Below are 20574 nucleotides of genomic sequence, written 5' to 3' on the forward strand. Positions count from 1 at the left end.
TCAAGTTAAATAAACAAGTTATCGTCTTCAGAGGCTGAAGGTAAGCTAAATTGTATTAACTTGGACTACCTATTTATACTAAATTTCCCCGCTAATGAACTCAACTAATAATATATAAATTGAGCTGTAAGGAGTAGGGACAAAACACGTTATAAAGGAACTGGGAACAAAATATTTAATAGAAATTATCTTTTTATGTTTATCAATATTTAACTAGAATCACTTACATAAAACTTGGCTCTTTGAGATGTTTTTTAGATTATTTAAAAGAAAGTATAATTGATACATGAGTGGCACTAACCAGCTATATCAAAATATTAGAAGAATTTTAATTCATGGAAAAAAGTGGTGGTGTATAAAAAATGCAGAAAACGATCAAACTTTTTGAGTTGAAACGAATTGAAGAAAATGACAAACGACAAAAAACTGTAAAAGTGGATAAAAGAGGATCTGGAACCTAAAAAGGAAAAGAAAAGATTTCTGTGAAAGCTAATAGTGTAGCAATAAATTTACAAAATTTATTTTTTGGGGATATATGAGAAATCATTAGTGTTTGACTGTCCAGGATAGTTTTTTTGTAACTATCCTATTTATTTGTTGATGTGAAAATAGATTTTGTTCCTTTTTATATTTATTATGTTAAATCTGGTTAAATTAACGTGATTTTCAACATTTAATTGATATTCATTTGACCATGTATATAACGCAATAAAGTATCTAAATAACCTACAAAAATAAAACTAAACACACAACCAATGTATCCTGCTTTAACAACATTCACAAAATCTGTAGGATTTTGGTGATTCTTGTATTCAATTTTGTTAAATTCAAACAGTATACTATCAAGAGATTTTTATATACTGCAAATATTTTAGTTATAACTAGCACAGTATGTTGTACATCTAAGATGTACAATTATTAGAATCATTGAACAACTGTGTAAATATATATTGAAACTGTCGAAAAATCACATGTTTAACACCACTAAAGAACCGACAATGCTTTCCAATAACAAAAAATAAAATAACAAGTAAAATATAAAAGTAAAACTATAAGGTTTATACAGAAAATTGCGAATAAAATAATATTAAATTTCACCAGCTTTTAACTTATCTATTTCATATTTTCTGAAAATGTAACTGTGAGACTATTTCATATTTCATTTTTGTTAATACACATTTTTGTGGTTTGTGTTACGAAGAAGTGTTTTTCTTTTCTTGATATATCAGTAATAAAATTACATAATCGCTACTTTTTATTTAATTATTGAACATGAGAATAGATAAATATTGGAAACAGGCAGACCAATATTGTTCTTTATTACACAGTTAATTACTGTTTCCGCGGAAATATTTCTATTAGCAAAGCAATATTTGTTACGTTTTATATATGTGTTGTGTATTCTGAAGAAATATTATTCGTTCCGTTCTTTTTCATTTTATGCTATTGTATTTTATTTGCTGTATAAACCCAACGTCTAGAGTAGATAAGGTATAGTTGCTAAAATATCAGTTCTTACGTTTTTATTGTCAGTTCTTGTTCTGGTAATTTATTTTTTTAGATATGCTGTTCAACAATCTTGTACTTGACTAGAAAAATTTTATATCACGATAGATTCGCGTAATTCCTATTACAGTAATAAATAAATCAAAATTTAACCGGGAGCACTATTATTAAATAAACTATCAATATATTAAAATAAAATATTCTCAAAAATATCACTAAATAAAAATCACATATAGCATAAAAATACTTACTTATATAAGTATATGCCACAATTGTTTAAAATGAAAATATTTTTTTATCTAAATTATTTATGTCAGGTATTTACTGACTGTAAAAATAATAAACAATTGTTGCATAAGCTAAATTATTTTAAATAGCAGTCGGTACATATAAATTATTCTTAATAAAGTGATGTATCAGTCTCTATACAAAGCATTTCAATTTTCCGGCCATACGTCAGTTATGAGATAAAAAATATGAACACAAATATTCTTGAATTGTGTTTTAAAATAATGAGATATACATTGAATTGTATCACAAACCAGATAGTTCTTCTATTTTTAACCTACTGCTGAATCTACCTATATTACTTTCGGAATATTGGAATATTAAATCAATGTTGAAATCGTTTACAACAAAAGCTTCTACAGCTGCATTTTATTCACCTTCACAACACAGATGCTTAAGAAAAATATTTATATTCCTATATTGATTGTGGAAAATTATTATAAAAATAAAACACATAATACTTTTCACCATAAAATTAAAAATAAAGCCAAAAGTTGAGCCCTAATTAAGCTATTGGGTGAAAGAGTAAAAAGTTGATAAAATCTAGTCAAGAAAAAATTGAAAAATATAATAGTCATGACGTCTTCTTTAAGAGTATTGTACGCTTGTTTTTAAAGCGTTGAGTAGTTTATTTGATGGATTGAAATTGAATTAATGAATAATGTATTTTCCTTCGGGAATTAAACCAAGGAACTCGAGCTGGAAAGGCAGAAAGCACTTCTTCACTGATATATAGAAAATGCAGCTTAATTGAATGATCAATTATTTTAACAGTTTCTCCATTGATCCATTAATTGTCATCAAAATTGTGTGTGATATTTCAAGTTAATAAAGAAAAATTCCATACAGTCAATGGAGGTGACTTAACTGAATGTTTTAATGGAGATGTTCTTAACCTAAGCAGTGGTATCAGCTGCACGACTGAATCACTGCCTGTTACTTTAAATAGACTATTAGTTGACCAGGGTTAAAGCATTTTAAAATGGTGAAAAATAAAAACAAAGTAGTAGAATGAAACCCATTAGAATAGGAAGAGAATATAACAAAAATGGAAGAAAAATTATTCACCGGCGATGGCCGGGAAATGGAAGGGGGAGTTTTTATGGGCAAAAATTGTTTATCTGGATTTGCGGTAAAATTACTAGTACCATGGAAAAAAGTTAAATAGCAAAGTTGTAGGTATTAAAAAAATTCTACAACTTTTGAATATAACCTCAAAATGTATGTGGAAAATTCAAATAACTTAGTTTCTTCTTATCTTAAAAAAAGATTTTTTTCATGAAATTCAGTGGAAGCTCAACTTTTCATGTCCCAAACACCCAATATTTTTTATTTAATTAAAATATATTTTCTTTACCTTCTTTTGTCTTTATAATTAAAAAAGCACCCTAATATTCAATCTAAAATTCTCATGTCAATATATCGGCTTTTTGTTCCTTAAAATCTGTTCTTTCTAGTGTGTGTGTAAAAAAATAGGTATTATCATAGGAAATTTTCTCAGAACTGCAAAAAATCGAATCAGAAATTTTTTTAATTCCACCTTAATTACTTGATCGAAAATCGTGAGATTCCATGTTACATTAATAAAAATTAGTAATTAAAGTGAAAAAGTTTCATAAATAGCTAAAAATTGGTTATAATAAATTTTCGGATTTTTTTCCTTTCTTTATTCATTTTTGAGAAAACTTACCATAGTAATATAAATTTTTTCACGCCATCAAAAACTATAGATTTCAACAAACAAAAAGCCTTTTCTTTAAAAAAAAAGAATGAGAATTTTCAATCGAGTCAAAATAAGTTGAGAAATTAAACATTTTAAATAAAAAAAATACTGTGCGTTTGGGACATGAACAGGAAAATTTCAACAAAATAATTTTTCAAGAGATAAAAATAAAAAACCAAAATTTATTTATTTTGAATTTTTCACATTTATTTTGAGGTTACGTGTAATTATGTCTAGGTATTACTTACCCGTAAATTATTGTTTATTTCATTTTTGTTACATTCTCACCTTTTTTATAATGGGTATGATTCAACTATTGTTTTGTTTGTTTCAAAAATGGTTAAACCTGGACTATAGGTAGGTTATTCTCAGTATATTTTCAAGAATAAAATGACACTATAACAGTGTCTTAGTATTCTTATGTTGAATAATTGCCCATGTGTATAGACAGTAAATTGAAGTTGCATTTTCTATATGATTACTTGTTGCAGTTTATGATCTAGATACTAAGGCACTAACAAATAAAGAGAAACAGCTAAAAGTAACTTAAAGAGCCATAGTGAAAAGTTGTATGATAAAAATGTTTAATCAACTTAAATAGGCTCCTGCTGTATTGATTCAATAGTAAAATTTTGCTCTTAGAATAAACAATGTTATTATAAATAAAGCTATTTAAAATTGGGAATCTACAGGTGAATGTGCTAGAAAAAGAAGTATACCCAAGAATAAAAAATGTACTCATTTACATTTTTTTAAAAGTACAATTATATTTCAGATAATTTATTCACAAGCTTATAAGAGGAGTCGGCCAAAAGTACAGGAATATATTATCATGTACTTAAGTACCTATTTGCAGTCCTATCTGGTTTATATTAAGCTTTTTTTTGGAAATATTTAATTTGAAACAACAGCATATGTTTTTCTCATAATATTCTTTTGCAGCTCAAAAAATAATTAAGAAACATTCCCGACGAATGACCTGATACAATTTGTTATAAATTAACAATTATGTACCACAGTGTTATTATTTAATAACATAGGAGTTTCACTGTTGGAATTCTCGTCTGGGAGTTGATCTGCATTGGAATTTGGATCAAATCCTGGATTTAGAATAATATTAGGTACTAGTTCTATTATTTCATGTTCCTCCACAACTGCGAAAATAGAAGAGAATTACATAAAAAGTTGTGTTTATTGGGGTTTGATTTATAATACGAAATTGGCATCACTACAATAACATATAATGTGGTGGAAATGAAAAAAATAAGGATAGGGTTTATTTATTCAAATTTATATAAAGAAGAAATAAAACTCAATAGCTTTAATTATTTTCAAAAATATTTTTGAAAAATTGTGGATCTGATAAAAACCAAATTTTACGAGGTGTGACAAGAAATATTGTGAATTAATTTAGTCAAAAGGTAACATAAAATTTGTAGTACTGCCCTCGACTAACAATGAACTTATTCCAACATTTTGGTTGTGCTAAAGTTGGTGACATGAGAGGACAGACAAGAAAACCTTTTAGATTTGATTAGATGTGCTATGGCGTAAAGGCCGTGAATCTATCTCGCTAACACTTTGACTTATTGAACTATTGTGTACCCCGGACTGTTTACCTGTCAGGTACCAACGACTTTGCAAAGTGAGCTCCCTGTCTGGGGGCTATGCGGCTTACCTCTTCTGGCTTTAAGAAGCTTGAATGTAAATACCACAACTTTTGTCTTTGCATAGCCTCGCACTCATAAAGGAGATGTTTCTTTTGGTTCTTTTTAGAAACGACAAGAGCTGTCGGGAGTTTCTCGATGTTATTCACCGAACAGTCTCTTGTGAGGGTGAACAGTTTTTTTTGCAGTCCCCACTTTACCAACTTGTAATTTATCGAAATTATGATTTTTTTACAATTTTTTTATGTTCTTGAAAAGTCAATAAACATCATATAAAAAAAGTATAGTATTTTTTACCTTAGTTTCAAAAATGCCTGAAATTTAGGCTTTTAGACCAGACCACCTCCTTAAGAAATAAAATATACAGACATGAACGACTGACGCTTACATAATAACTTTTATCTTAATAAACTTCCGGTATAGGTAATGCTTAAAAAAAATGTTAAATAACAGATTCCATTTGTGCTATAAAATACTGGGTGTTCCATTTTAAGGAAGAATAAAAATGAAAGGTTGGAATTTCCGTCCACCCTGTATGCAATAAACTAATTAAAATTTAATTGAATATGGAGATATTGTATCATATAACAAAACTCTGTTAGGTTAAATAACATTTTTTTCCTCGACGTACTGTAAGCTATAGGGCGTTGATTTATCTACGAATTCTACGATATTCACATAAATGTATTTCTTGTATATGAATTCTGTAACTATAGAAACATTGTGAGCAGATACTGGAAAATAATTGGATTAATAATAAGAATCGTGTTGACTTACCTCCTGGTACTTTGCATTCTTGATAGAGTAAAAAACATGTACCTAAGCCCAATAGTACAAGAGTACCCATGACTATTCCAACAGCAATTGCCCAAACTGTCGTATCGAATTTATCAGCACTGTCAAAAAAATGTCGGGCTAGTTCTGAAATAATGTAGACACATATAATTAATGTTATTATTACAAAAAAAAGTTAGTTTGTGGTTGAATTGATCAGGTATGGTGAATATAGCAGGAACTCTCATAATTCATTAATTATAGATGCAAAGACATGAATCTCTACATGCATTTTTACATTAACTCATATAAAATGTGAAAAGAAAGAATTAATTAGATATGAGAACTGCAGACTTATAAGCTTATTACTTGTAGTATATCGCGACATATTGGAAAATTTAAGAAAATCGTAGATAACGAAAAGAGGAAATTTATATAAAAAAGACCGTTGAGAATCGGTGGGAAGAATAAAATTTAATAATACCGGTAAGAATGAATAACATTAGGCACTAACTCGAAGTTACTCGAACCAAATATGTTGTGCATTTTATTGATAGGGCCTCAAAAGAATCAGTTTTTGTCATTCACGTCATTTGGTAACCCAGTGACATGGCGCGAATCTACCAATCACATAAGCGATTGTTATTTTTACTTCACCAATATCAAAGGCTTTTCGAGGAAATCGAAGCATACGGTAAAATACGCGGAGGTGTCTTCTGTAACAAAAACAATCCCTCAATTGGAATAAGTTCCTGTGCCTTCTCCAGTTTATGTGCTGGAAAAAGTTCATGCAGTTCTGAAAGCGAAGAAATTGGAAAAGAATTCACAACTCCTGACAGTACACAAGCTCCGCATTTCATTAACCAACTGAAGCTTAATGATCTCATAATAGATTTGGACTAAGTGGAATCGATGGAACGATCAGTATAATTTAATGTTTTAAGATGATTTCATGCAAATGTTGGCTGCGGCTCCGCTTTAGATAGCCCATACGAAAGTCCAATTTTGGCACCCTCTCTCCAACATATCGGCCGGTATTTCACGAATAAATGCTTCAATATTGGCTTCCAGTGCATCAATCGTTGCTGGTTTATCCCTGTAGACATAAGTCTTAACATGGCCCCTCGATAAATAGTCCAAAGGCGTTAAATCACCCGATCTAGGCGGTCAATTGACGGGCCCCAACCGTGACAAACTGTTCACAGAAGGCAGCTCTCGATTTGGCCATTGTTTCGCGTACCGTGTGGCATGTGGCACCGTCTTGTTGAATCCACATGTCAAGCATGTCCAATTCTTCCATTTTGAGCAAAAAAAAAATCATCAATCATCATACAGTATCGCTCGCCATTCACAGTAACGTTCCGGCCATCGTCACTTTTGAAGAAGTACAGCCCGATGATGCCACGGGCCCATAATCCACACCAAACAGTGACTTTTTCGGGATGCATTGGTAGCTTTTGCAATGCTTCTGGCTGGTCTTTACTCCAGATGCGACAATTTTGATTTTTGACGTATCCCTTCAACCAGAAATGAGCTTGATCGCTGAACACAATTTTTCTAGAAAAAAGTGGATCTCCCTCCAACTTTGCCAGTGCCCATTCTCCAAATGTTAGACGTTGTGGGAGATCGTGTGGCTTCAATTCTTGCACCAGCCGTGTCTAACAGGCCCAATTGCTGCGAACGGTGGCGAAATATTTCACGGTGCTCACTGTACGTTTGCGTGTTAGTGGTTAATTGTCCAATAGTGTAAACTGGGTTCGAAATTTAGTCACAAGCTTCCGAATAGTTACCTCAGTAGGCCGACCAAACTGCTCATAAATTGGAAGAAATGCGCGATGCACTCTCTTAACAGAGCATGAATTTTGATAGTAAAATTCAATAATTTGCAAGTGTTGTTCGTTAGTAAGTCAATTCATGATTAAAGTATAGACCAAACTGAACAAGTTTGACAATGACAGAAGACTCGATTCACGCGTGATCTGTCAAAAACAGTGTTGCCAAAAAGATACCAGCAAAAACATCACTCGTTTAAACTAGTGTTAGAAAAGATATAATACTGCAAACACCAATGGTAAATCTGTGCTGATATGAAAGTTGTTGCTTTGGTTTTAAGAATACAAATTGGCTACACAAAGATGGAACTGGTTTGAAATTTTTGAAAAGAAAAATTTCCTTATTTGAATGAGGCTAAAATAAAAGAAGGTATATTTGTTGATCCCGATGTCGAAAAATTGATAATGATCCGGCATCAGTTACGACTTCAAATGAAAAAGAGAGAGAAGCTTGGCTGGAGTTTGTCAAAGTTACTAAAAACTTGTTGGGTAACTACAGATCTCCTCAATATTCTGACCTCAAAAAAATGCTCAATGCATATTATAAATTGGATTGTAATATGTTCTTCAAAATACACGTTTTACATTCCCACATAAAATTTTTTCCTCAAAATATGGGCGCTTTAAGTGGCGGACATGGGGTGCACTACAAGGGAAAATGGGAACCAGCAATGCTTGCAAACTATTGTTGGTCTTTAATTAGAGACAACATCTTAAACAATATTAGGTATGCAGATGACCCTGTAATACTAGCCCACACCATTCAAGATATTCAACAGCTATTAAACAGAGTAAATATTATCAGAGAAAATTACGAACTACAGTAAAACGAAATTCATGATAATATCGAAAACTCGTATTAATAATGTCGCTGTCAATTAATAACCAACCTATAGAGAGAGTACACCGTTTTAAGTATTTGGGAAGCTGGCTGAATGACGAGTGATACCCAGATGAAGAAATTAAGACAAGAATAGAGATAGCCAGAAGAACGTTTTTTAAATTAAAGTCGCTTCTCACAAGTAATGACCTTAACCTGAGAGCACGCTGGAGAATAACACAATGCTACGTTTTGACTACCCTACTTTATGGTGTTGAGAGCTGGACTTTGAAGGTATCCAGCATGCGTAAGGTGGTAGCTTTTGAAGTGTGATTCTTTAGACGGATCCTTAAAATACCATGGACGGATCGGGTGAACAGAGAACGAGAACTATTAACCATTGTAAAGAGAAGAAAAGCTTCCTACTTTGATCATATTTTTAGAAATCAAAAATATGCCTTGTTACAGCTGATAATGGAAGGGGAGATAGAAGGCAGGCGTGGCCTGGGTAGAAAAAGATTTTCATGATTAAAAAACCTTCGAGATTGGTTCCATGTACGTGATGCTGATACGCATGACTGAAGATCGTGAGGAATTCCAAAGGATGATTGGCAACCTTCATTAGAATGAAGCAGGCATTGGAAGAAGAATTAGAGATACTCCGGACTCCGATTATAGGAGACATGTGAAATGGTCTAAGAAAACATGTTTTTTTGAGGCTGATAATACAACTGGTGTTTCATAAATACTTTCAAAACAATACATTTATTTCTCTCAAAGATGTGACGAGATCCCAATTTTTTTCTACCTTTCTTATTTATTTTTTTATAAGAGTTCTGAGTCACATAATCTTATACACGAGGAAAAAAATGATAATTTTTTTGTTACCAAGTGTAATTGAAAGATGAACACTTACCTAATTCTGTATATTCACACAACGTCGTACCATACACTTCAGTAATAGCTCCTCGTCCTAACTGATTCGTAGCCCATATTCTAAATTGGTATGTTGTATTAGGTTCAAGTTTGTAAACTTCAATTTGTCTCTGAAAATTGGATTATCCATAGGAACATTGCATATTGTGTTGTATATTGAATCGACAACAAGTTTGACAAACGTATTTGGTAATTGAATTGTAAAAGTAACATAAGTGACGATTTTATCAATGAACCATTTACTTCTATATATCAAATTTTGGGTTTCTTAGACTGTTCATAGCAATACAATTCTGCAACTACTGATAACTTACTGAATTCTGGGGGATGTGATTTGGTGAAATAGGCATCCAACTGTTATTAGTATAACCTAGTCGATACTGAGCTGTGAAATTTATAATTGGGTATCCACCTGTACCATCCACTTCCCATAATAAAAGTGCAAGGATTGTACTAGGCCTTACAACTACGTTAGACAAACGAGGCGGTGGAGCTGAAATACACCAGTAATATTCAATTTATAAACATAAGAAAAAAAAATTTTACTTGTGATCCGCCGTAGGTAGTTGAGTATATTATGCCTACATGTTTTGGCTGTCGAAACACCTTGATGGGTCGAAGATGTGGATTAAATTCAAATGTAATAGAATGTCTAGACTATTTAGAATTATAATGTAATTTAATATGTAGATCTTATAAACAGGAAAAAAAAAATTATATTACGAGGATATATTGAAAAATTCTTAACCTACTATAGAACCGAACAAAATTTCAATGTCAAAATATTTGACTACTCAACATATTCTCCTCTTAATTGGATACATTTATTACAGCGAACCAGCAACGTCTCTAGACCTTTCAAAAAAAAGTTTCTTTTTGCTCTGCAAAACAGACCTCCACAGCTTTTATAACCTCCTCGTTGGAAAAAAAATTACGACCGTTTAAACTTTTTTTCAGTTGAGGAAAGAGATGATAGTCGGACGGAGCCAAATATGGTGAATAAGGGGGTGTTCTAGTAATTCAAACCCTAAATCACTAATTTTTTGCATGGCAACATGAGATTTGTGTGCAGGGGCGTTGTCCTGCAAAAACAAAACACCTTTGGATAGCCATCCGCGTCTTTTCCCTTCAATTTTTTCTCGTAGAGTGGTCAGTAATGTAGAATAGTAATCTCCAGTTATTGTTCTACCTTATTCAAAAAATCAATCATGATTACTCCATGGCAATCCGAAAAAACTGAAGCAAGAACTTTTCCAGCAGATTTTTGGACACGAAACTTAGGTCTTGGACAACCAGAGTGTCGCCATTCCATCGATTGTTGCTTTGTTTCTGGATCTTAGAAATGTACCCAAATCTCATCTATAGTAACAATTCGGTTTAAGAAGTTTATATCGTTTTCAAATCGAGCACAGATCGAACGCGATGCTTCTACCCTTGCACGCTTTTGGTCAACATTCAAACATTTGGGGATCCATTTTGCAGCAATTTTTCTCATGTCCAAATTGACGTAAACTATATGATGAACGCGTTCGTATGAAATATTCAGTGCTTCAGATATCCGTTTTAGCCCAATTCGACGGTCTGATAAAATCATGCCATGAACTGCATCGATATTTTCGGGGACTGACACAGAAACTGGCCTTCCCGATCGGTCATCATCTTCAATGGAAAATTTACCTCTTTTGAAACTTGCAGTCCAATTTTTTACGGTCGCATACGAAGGACATTGATCACCAAGGGTATTAAGCATATCTTCGTAAATCTGCTTACCTCTTAACCTTATTAAATACAGGTACTTGATGATGGCTCAATACTCGATTTTCACAATTTCGGTGGACATTTTTTTCTTTTAATTTATTGCGTAGCTCTGGTTTACTTTTTCTGTCTCAAACTTTACACTGACTAAGTTATTGTTCGATGCTATGGTAATGCAATATTTTGTTTATGCATGGAACTGGTCTAGGCTAACTAGATATCAATACATCCTCGTATATTATATTTGTTTATGCACGTAAAATTCTGCTTGATTTTGTATAAAACCGAACATATTCTGTTTAGAAGTCACAATCTCATCATGCGGGTACTGGCATCAAATATGTTCCGTCATCTTAACTAAAGCCAAACATTTGCTCCTCCAATGTGGCTGGGTGGAGTAACATAGGCAACTAGAGTATTAACATCTTAATAATATCAAAACCTGAATCAGTTTTCACAGAATTTCCTGCTACCAAAGAAAATAAAGATGTGGGAGAGTTTCACGTTGTTATAGTAGACGATGCATGTAATATGAGAAAAGCTTTCACTTTGTTGCCTGAGAAATATCCTCATCTTGGTGCTTTACGATGTTTATGTCACTGCAGTTGTTGTGTAATGACATACTCAGGTGCAAATCATCACAAGCATTCACAAACAGTTCCACAGAAACTGCCAAAACTATTGAAAATTTTCATATACTGAATGCCTTATTCAGTAAGATAAACACAGAAAAAATATAAACATCACGTTGAAAACTTAAGTCAAAACTCGTTGGAGGAGTTTTTTTGACACCTTCAAAAGCCTCCTTGCTTGCATGATAATACTACAAACATTAGCAGTAAATAAGCAGACAGCAAACTGTTAACCAAAAGAATTACAAACTCATATGTTGTATGATAACATTTTTTGGGTTCGTGTTGAGAAACTAATCTTGATTTTATATCCTATTTTAGTTTTATGCCTTCAATACTCTGCAGAAAACATTGAAGGGTGTGTTACTTGAATCCTCTGAACAACCAGGAGGCAGAGATGACCGTCTGAGGCGCGGACTCAGCAGGGCGGGTTGCCGATGGTAGTGGTAGTGAAACAAAAATACTATCCTAAACTTCAAACAAAAAAAGGGTTGAGACTACCCCACCCCAAAATCCTGGAAAAAAGAAAAGAGAATACACGGGCAAAGACACCGCCTCAAACTCTAAGAGGGGCACTTACGCGGTTGCCGCCAAGCTCGTTCCCTGAAACTGTTTCAGCGCGGACGAACAAACTTCAGTGGAGGAGACACTAGTGGATGAGATGTTCTCTGGATGGGAGCATAAGATCCATTTTAGGGGCATCCACTTTCGGCCAGGACTAATTATGGTCGACTGTGGAACACCACAGCAAAGTGTTCCGGGGACTGGCAGAGTTACACCTGAAAATCACTGCCTACAACAAAGAAATTAGAGAAGCAAAGCGACAAAGCTTCAGAAAATTCTGCGAGGAAATTTACTCTACACCTGCGGCCTCAAGAACATACAAAGTCTTGGCGAAGGGTAAAGACAATACAACCATGGCATTGAGGAAACTGGATGGCAACTTCACGGAGAGTGAGAAGGACAGAGTACAGCTCTTGCTAAAGACTCACTTTTCGGAAAGCAGTGATCCAGTCTCAGAAAACAAAAGGACAGAATATAGCAAAAATGCAATTGAAAAATGTTTTCATTTCAATCTAGAGAAGAACTATCGCAAAAAGGAGATCATCATTCTGTCCGATAGTTAAACAGCCATTAGAGCTCTAAGCTCCGATATCATAAAACCCAAACTCATTTGGAATTATCTAGAACAATTAAATGAACTAGACAAGAAAAATAAAATTACCCTACAATGGATTTCGGGACAAACCGGAGAGAAGGGATTTTAAATAGCTGATAAGCTCGCTAAAGAAGCGGGGGGAGACAAGCCCTTGATAGGACCTGAACCCTTCTGTGGTATCAGCTACAAAGCAATGGAAAAAGCGCTGGAAAAGAAAGTAGATAGGATCAAAACCAATTATTCGGACAACCTACAAGGGCTGAGACAGGCAAAGACTCTTCTGGAAAACTATAACCAAAGTAGATCTGCAGAATGTATCAACCTAAGTAAGAACAATCTATGAATACTAACAGGAGTTCTATCGGGGCACTGTCGCCTCAACAAATACCTGAAGACGCTAGGCCTAGCAGACCTTTGAGTCGCAGTGTACACGTGGCCCCAAATCTATACATACACAAAGTAGTTGAAGATATGAATATTGGTGAGACATGCTCTTGAATTTGTTTTTGCGTGCATATATCTATGTGAGAACTCCTAAGATATTCATATAAATTATATGGTAAAACATAATTTAATAATGTACATGAAATTTTCAAGATAATCAACATATTTAAGTTGATAATGGTTAATAATGTATTCGTCTAAGTGACTATTTATTTGAAGATTGAATGGGTACTGTAACCTATCCTTAAAAGATTGTTAGGTACCATTGCAGATATATAAAAGAGGAGAATCCATCATGCATTGTTTTATTAGTAACTAAACCTCAAAAATACATTATAAAAACTACATCATTTTTTACATTAATGCATAATTTGTAATATTCGAACTGTTGACATGTTTCAACTTTTTCTTGGAATTCACAACGTCGATTCACAATTAATTCACTTGAAATGAGAATTTGTAAAAATTGGTTGGATCTACATATATATTTTCTATATCAAGTTTGTCAAAACCCATGAAATGGCATAAAAGTTATAACTATTTTTTGTATCGAATCAGCTTTCCCAGTAAGACCTCAAGTTATACAAGATTGAAGAAAAAATTCTCGACTAAATGATCTGAATATAATGAATATTTATTTCTACAACACAATCATTTTATTTTTATTCTGGAGAATTGATGTTTCAGTTATTATGAACTGTGTCCTTCTTGTAGTACAGTGGTCAATTTAAGAATAATTTCAAACAGTTTTACTTAACAGAAAGTCTTTTTAGATGAGCACTATTTTCAATCAAGAAATAAATTGTATTTTGTAAATTTAAGTAACCAAAAAAGACCGAATGTGTTTGAATGAAATTAATAACTCATATTATCACATCATTATCAAAGGAAACAGTTTGAAAAATACAATATCTACCCTGCAAAGTCAGCAACATCACATATCCCACCAAATGGTATTATAAGTCAAAAAATTAGAAAATTTCTTTTATTGTACTATTGGTGCTGGAAAATTTAAAAATTTATATGACATACACAAAAAGAGAAAAATTTTGAATTTAGTGTTGATTGAATTTATAAAATAAACATAATATGTATATTAAGTTTGGAAGTATTCATTGATTATTGAAATGGCAAAAGACAGGGTAATTGTGAGTGTTGATGTAGTGTAAGTTGTAAACAGTGTGTTCAGTATAAAAAATTTATTACTTCGATTTGTTAATATTTTATTACAATACAAACAGGCAGTTGCAAAGCAAAGAAAGGCTAGATTTGTCGTATATATTGAGGAGAATGAAGTCAAACTTGGTATATTTTTGAGCGTATGCAGAAAATTCCTTAGTAGAAACAGAAATAGATTATGAAAACGTAATACGTGCGTGGGGACTTTCATATTTTTTGAATTTTTACATAAATTGATATAGAAGAATGAGGCACAATTTATAAAAAATTAATGTTCAACTACCAAAAGGCACATTACTAGAGTGTGGACTCTTCCGAAAAAGTCTACTTACAATTCAGATATATCTAATTGAATATTTCTTATGAGTATTAGATACAAAAAAACAGATTATTTTAAAAAATCAATTGATATTTGAATTGGTAAACTTCGATTTTTCTGAATTAAATTTCTTTTTTTATTTAAAATTTTTATTTTGTGAAAGTTAATTTTCAATTCAATATCAATATATACACAGTATCGTCGATTTTTATTTTTTAATAGGCTATTTGTAAGGATAACTTTTTATTTTTGACATCATCTAGGTGAGTGTGATGACGTTGTTTGTATATGTTTAAAAAATTAATAAACTTTTGATATTACAATAAATTGTATTATTCATTAATACAACGAAACCTAAATTAAATGCTCAAACTGTTTACCTTGAGCTAAAATAGAATGGAATAGAACTCAAAGATGCGAACTCTTCTCGAAAGGTCTCTATAACTATAAGGTATTTGTGTAACCTCAAGACGTCATACTATGCTGTCTTGGTGCGTAACTACTTGCCTACTTGCAACTACTAATGGTCACCTAGGTCACCTGATTTCACTTCTCTTGATTTATTTTTATGGGGATACTTGAAACGTAAAATGAACCAAAATAGATCATAAAATATGATTAAACTCAAAGAAAGGATATGTCTTGAGGTTGCACAAATAACTTCGAGAGTTACAGAAAAGGTTCAAGAAGAGTTCACAGAACGTCTTACTGTATTTCAGCTGAAGGTAATCAATTTGAGCATTTAATTTAATAAAGAAAATTTATTAATATTTCAAACAATAACAACTACCAATTACTCAGACATATTGATATGGGTGAATAGATATTTAAAAGACCTTTCAAATAATGTATTACAACACCCACAATCCTTTCATTTGCACCATACTGTATATTTATCAAAAGTAAATTCTGACAGATTAATATTCAATGAAACTGCTGCGTCTGCCAAAGTGATTTTTTATCATTTTAAATAATTATTTAGGCACCACTTTAATGCATTTCACTACACATTATGTACAAGTTTCTGATCAAAAATCCATCAATCTTATCAATCAATTCAGTTTCATAAGGTTCTTGAAAATGCCACAATAAATTATGAGAAATACTCATTCATTTTGTAAGAAGTAGGTACTGTAGTGAAAATTTAGTGTCACAATTGAAATTTGTTTTGCTGTGTATCCTTGACTTGAAGAATATATTTTGTAAATTAAGCTGAGATAGTTCGATTCCTATATTTATGGAAAAGACTTTTAACAATGAAATGAAAAACATTGTACTGTAAAGAAAGGATACTTACTTCTTACTGCCAACTTCACTTTTGCCTTAACGTCTGAATTAACAACATTTTCTCGACTACAAGAATACAATCCTGCATCACTTTGATCAACTTCTGTTATCAGCAATGAACCATTTTCCAAAATTGACATTCTTGCATGTTGCTGCTCCTCTCTGCCTTCTCTCACCCACATTACATCTCTTGTTTGATGAAGGGGGCATGGTATGGTTATATTCTTTCCAATATTTACAGCTATTTCTCTGATTTTCTCACCTATAAAACAAAATTATATTAATGAAAATTTTTATTAGAGTATACTCTACAGTTGTAACAAATATGTATTATAGTTTTGTTTAGGTAGATAATAGGCAGGTATAACTTTCTATTTTTAATGAAAATTCAAAATAATGTTTTGTATATATTATATGGCATTCCAGGAATTTACATTCATATATGAATAAATATTATTTAGTTAGAAAACAAGACATTTTAAACAAAAAGACTTTGATATTTCTTTTCTATTGTAATTTATTGTGTGAAATACTTAATATAAAACATTTTAATAAATGTTACCTTTGATAGCGCATAAAATGTATAAATACACAACAAATCCTATCGTTTTATACATTCTTCCATGATATATTGGTCCAAAACTTATAGTTTTCTAATCATTCATAATAACAAAAGTTTAGTAAATACATAGAGTTTCTAATATCAGACGTAACTGTCAATAGTGATTATTGATCGCCAACATTGTAACACGAAAATAGCTCAAAAAGATTTATGTGTTTGCTTAACTTGGTAGACCTGAATTATTTGATTTTGATAATTTTTGACGTGTTGATAGCCACCAAGGAAAAAGATAAAATTTAGTTAATAATACAGTGAGAGTTGTTGTGATTTTTATTGATAACATTTGTTTATTATACAATTATTAACTTTGTGTTTTTTGTCGAGTGTCTACTTCATATTTTCAAAGTTACATCTACAAATAATCATGTTATGATTATCATTCAGGTAAACATAAATATTTGAATTATACTGTTTGTTATTTTTAAATCGTTACTTGAGTTAAGTTATGAAATAATTAACACAATATTTAATATTTTCAGTTAGGTTTTCATTGTATATATGGTATGTGAATATACCAAATGTTTTGATGGAATATATACACATCACAACAATTTCTTGCAATTTGAATACGATTTGAATGTAATTAAATTGTCATCTTAGCCTATTAATATATTTAATATTTAAAAAGTATTTATTATATAATATTTACTATCATAAACTTGGAAAATCATCCGGTATTGTTTATTCTACAATTTTACTTTAAGATATATAATTATTAATTTCCTTGACCAGAAATTTCTATTGTTATTGATATCTGAACTGATGAAAGTAATTTTTTACTATTAGTTCTCTACTCTCAATAGTTGAAAATATAATTACAAATTGAATTTTTTATTGTAAGTGATTTGCCTTTTCCAATGAAGCAACATATCACAAGAATGATTTTGGAAACAAACAATTACCATTACTAATGTCTAGATTGTCTTAATTAATATCAAGTAATTAAAGTAAATTCATTGTTAAAATTCAAATCATACTGTGTACTATTTATTATATTTCAATAATGATATAATAACACACCATTCTCAAAAATCAGATATGGGAGTAAGAAATAGAAAAAGAGTATATATCTTTATATTCCTACATTTCTTTTTTATTAAGAGTAATGCAGTCAATTTTTAGTCACCTCCAATTTGAAAATAAAAAAAAATGTAAATACAACATCTAAAGTTTCTCAATAATTGATATTAAGGGATCAGAGTACCACTTATAGTAAACTAGTTTTAATTTTTTTATTATTCTTCTTTTAGATAGATTCATAGTATGTACTGAAAGTTGACAATTTAGAGTATCTTGGAGCAAAGTTATATCTTTTAGACACTACCTCTAAAATATGTTAAACAAATGGAATTGCAATTCACTTGCAATAGTATAACAAATACCTAGTTACTTCAAACCATATTTTGACCTTTCTGAATAAATAATTTAGGAATCCAGATGAAAAAAAGATTACATTATCCACCTTATCCTGACATGTTTGGCAAAGCCATACATAGGTTGCCATTTTGTCATATTTAACTGTGTCAATAAAAAGACTAACTAATATTAAGATTTCTGATATCAAGTTTTACCACATCAAATCCATTTGTTATTGGATAACACTCCAAAACATTAGAATCATCTGAGTCTTATAATTTAAGTATGGTTGAAGTGACGATTTTTATTTCTTTCTTTGTCCTTCTATTGCTTTTTCTATTCTATTCTTGCTTCTTTAAAGTATGGATAGACAGGAAAATCTGGTATTACTGAGTACGTTGTCAGTTATAATCATGCAATTATAAATGATTTAAAATAGTAAACTGTATCCAACAATAGATTATTGGATGTATTTGGAAAATTACATCAAATGTGAAAATTAGTAGTAGAAGTAGGTTTTCATGGGCAGAAAAATTTCAGTATATAGATAAGTAAACTTAGTGAGCTTAAGTTTTGGTGTGAAGACAATATCTTATGTACTAAATTGTGAGTGTCGATCTAGTGGTAGTATTAGAAAGAGTGTTCAATATCAAAACTCAACTCACAAAAACTTTCTATGTGTAATACCTACTCTAGTTTCATACTTCGGTTTCTGTGGATTTGGTAGTAGTCATTAGTTAGTTGCTGACAATGTCTAACAACACAAGAGCGAAGAATAAAAGTAAAATTTAACTAAATGTAAATGAGATGGATAATTTGTATCTTTTAACCTATGGTGAATAAATGGAAGAAGCATTATACTGATAAAAAGAGACTGTAATTGAAGTGATCATTTGAAAAGGATTTCTTTTAACTAGATTAATCTGAATCTATATAGTTAACTTGGCCAGAGAAAAATGTTACTGTGAGTGTTGTATAAAATGAATATCATGAACAGCTTCAGAAATTATATTTACTCAAAATAAATTTTGATCCATGACATTCAAATCGTTAATTATAAGTAATAAGGATGCATGTTCTTATATTAAACATATGTTAATATCACTTGTTACCTTGACGAAGCAAAGTATAATTTTATAGGAAAATATTTAATCACATATTTGGGGACTTTGAAACTTTCAAGGTTGACTTATAAACAACTGTTTTCTATTTTATAAAAGTAGTTTAGAAATACATATCATATAGAGCCAGATAATATTACTTTGATAGAGATAAATTATAGTTAAAACATTAGAATTCACGCTTTCATAGTTAACCAAATAGAGAAGTGAAAAAATAAGTTTTAATATAAAGTAATATGAATAATATAGAAAAATGCGACATTAATATTCTTATTGGTCATTTTATTCTTATAAGAATTATTTTCAATTTTTTAATTTGACTATCTATAAAACTATGTATTTTAGTTTATTTTTTTATTATTTTCTATTTTTTATCTCGATTAAATATTAAAGCTTGTTATAAAACTATAATTTATTTGTTAAATCATATAAGACCAGAATATCATGTCGTCTGATGATCCTTTCTCAATTTAATTATTTCATCTAATACTTTACCATTTTATACCGTTAATTGGTATACCGTGTAAGGAATGCACGCAGCTAAGTTTTACTACATAAGCTTTCCCAGCAGAGTACCTAGATAAGTGAAAGCATGATAATCCATACAGCATTGCATCTTGTGAACGACCGTTACCCAAATCAGAATGACAATTTACAATCGGCAAAGATTTCTATTAATTTAACGTTATCTTCTGGAAGTGAATTAATTAAGTTGTATGCTAATAAGGATACAAATTTATAAAATTATGGTATTGTCATTGGCCCTCAATACGTATGAATAATTCTGTAGTTATCTTTTCGTTTAAAATAGGTAAACACATTGTGTCCAAAATTTCCTTTTTATTCTTTTATTCTAGTCATTATGTCCTGATGGTTCGGGGTAGGAAAATGGTATGAATTTATGAAATTATTGTATTTTCATCAGTTCTTTGTAAGTGTATATAATTTACCAATTAATCGGAAGTTTTAAAAACTCGAAAATCGAGCTCAAATGTACCGTTATACCCAGTTATGTGTTAAGACAATCAAATTATAAGTTTGTATTCTGTGATCTTTATTGTTTGACATGTGGCAAGTGTTACTTCCTGTAATGAATAAGATGTAAGGTTAAGGTGTGTGGATAAGAACATGTACAACTTAAGTTGAATGGTTTG

General features: G+C 31.1%; 2 protein-coding genes across 6 annotated transcripts in view; one reads left to right on the top strand and one right to left on the bottom strand.

Annotated features, from left to right (window-relative positions):
* Positions 1 to 220: 220 nt before the first annotated feature.
* Positions 221 to 17110, bottom strand: LOC130441031 (contactin-1). The gene is made up of 6 exons (XM_056774505.1): positions 16884 to 17110; positions 16332 to 16583; positions 9861 to 10039; positions 9527 to 9656; positions 5962 to 6105; positions 221 to 4671 (listed from the first exon to the last, which is right to left on the bottom strand). The coding sequence occupies exons 1-6, from the start codon at positions 16936 to 16938 to the stop codon at positions 4517 to 4519; spliced, it is 915 nt and encodes a 304-aa protein (XP_056630483.1). The 5' UTR covers positions 16939 to 17110; the 3' UTR covers positions 221 to 4516.
* A 16-nt stretch (positions 17111 to 17126) lies between these two features.
* Positions 17127 to 20574, top strand: part of LOC130441029 (protein retinal degeneration B) — a 147475-nt gene continuing 144027 nt past the window's right edge. For all 5 annotated transcript variants that reach the window (XM_056774488.1, XM_056774501.1, XM_056774498.1 and 2 more), the window contains exon 1: positions 17127 to 17327. The gene's annotated coding sequence lies outside the window, so the exon portion shown is untranslated. The remainder of the gene's footprint in view (positions 17328 to 20574) is intronic.

The sequence above is a fragment of the Diorhabda sublineata genome, chromosome 3 (genome assembly GCF_026230105.1).
Source record: "Diorhabda sublineata isolate icDioSubl1.1 chromosome 3, icDioSubl1.1, whole genome shotgun sequence".
NCBI classification, from domain to species: domain Eukaryota; kingdom Metazoa; phylum Arthropoda; class Insecta; order Coleoptera; family Chrysomelidae; genus Diorhabda; species Diorhabda sublineata.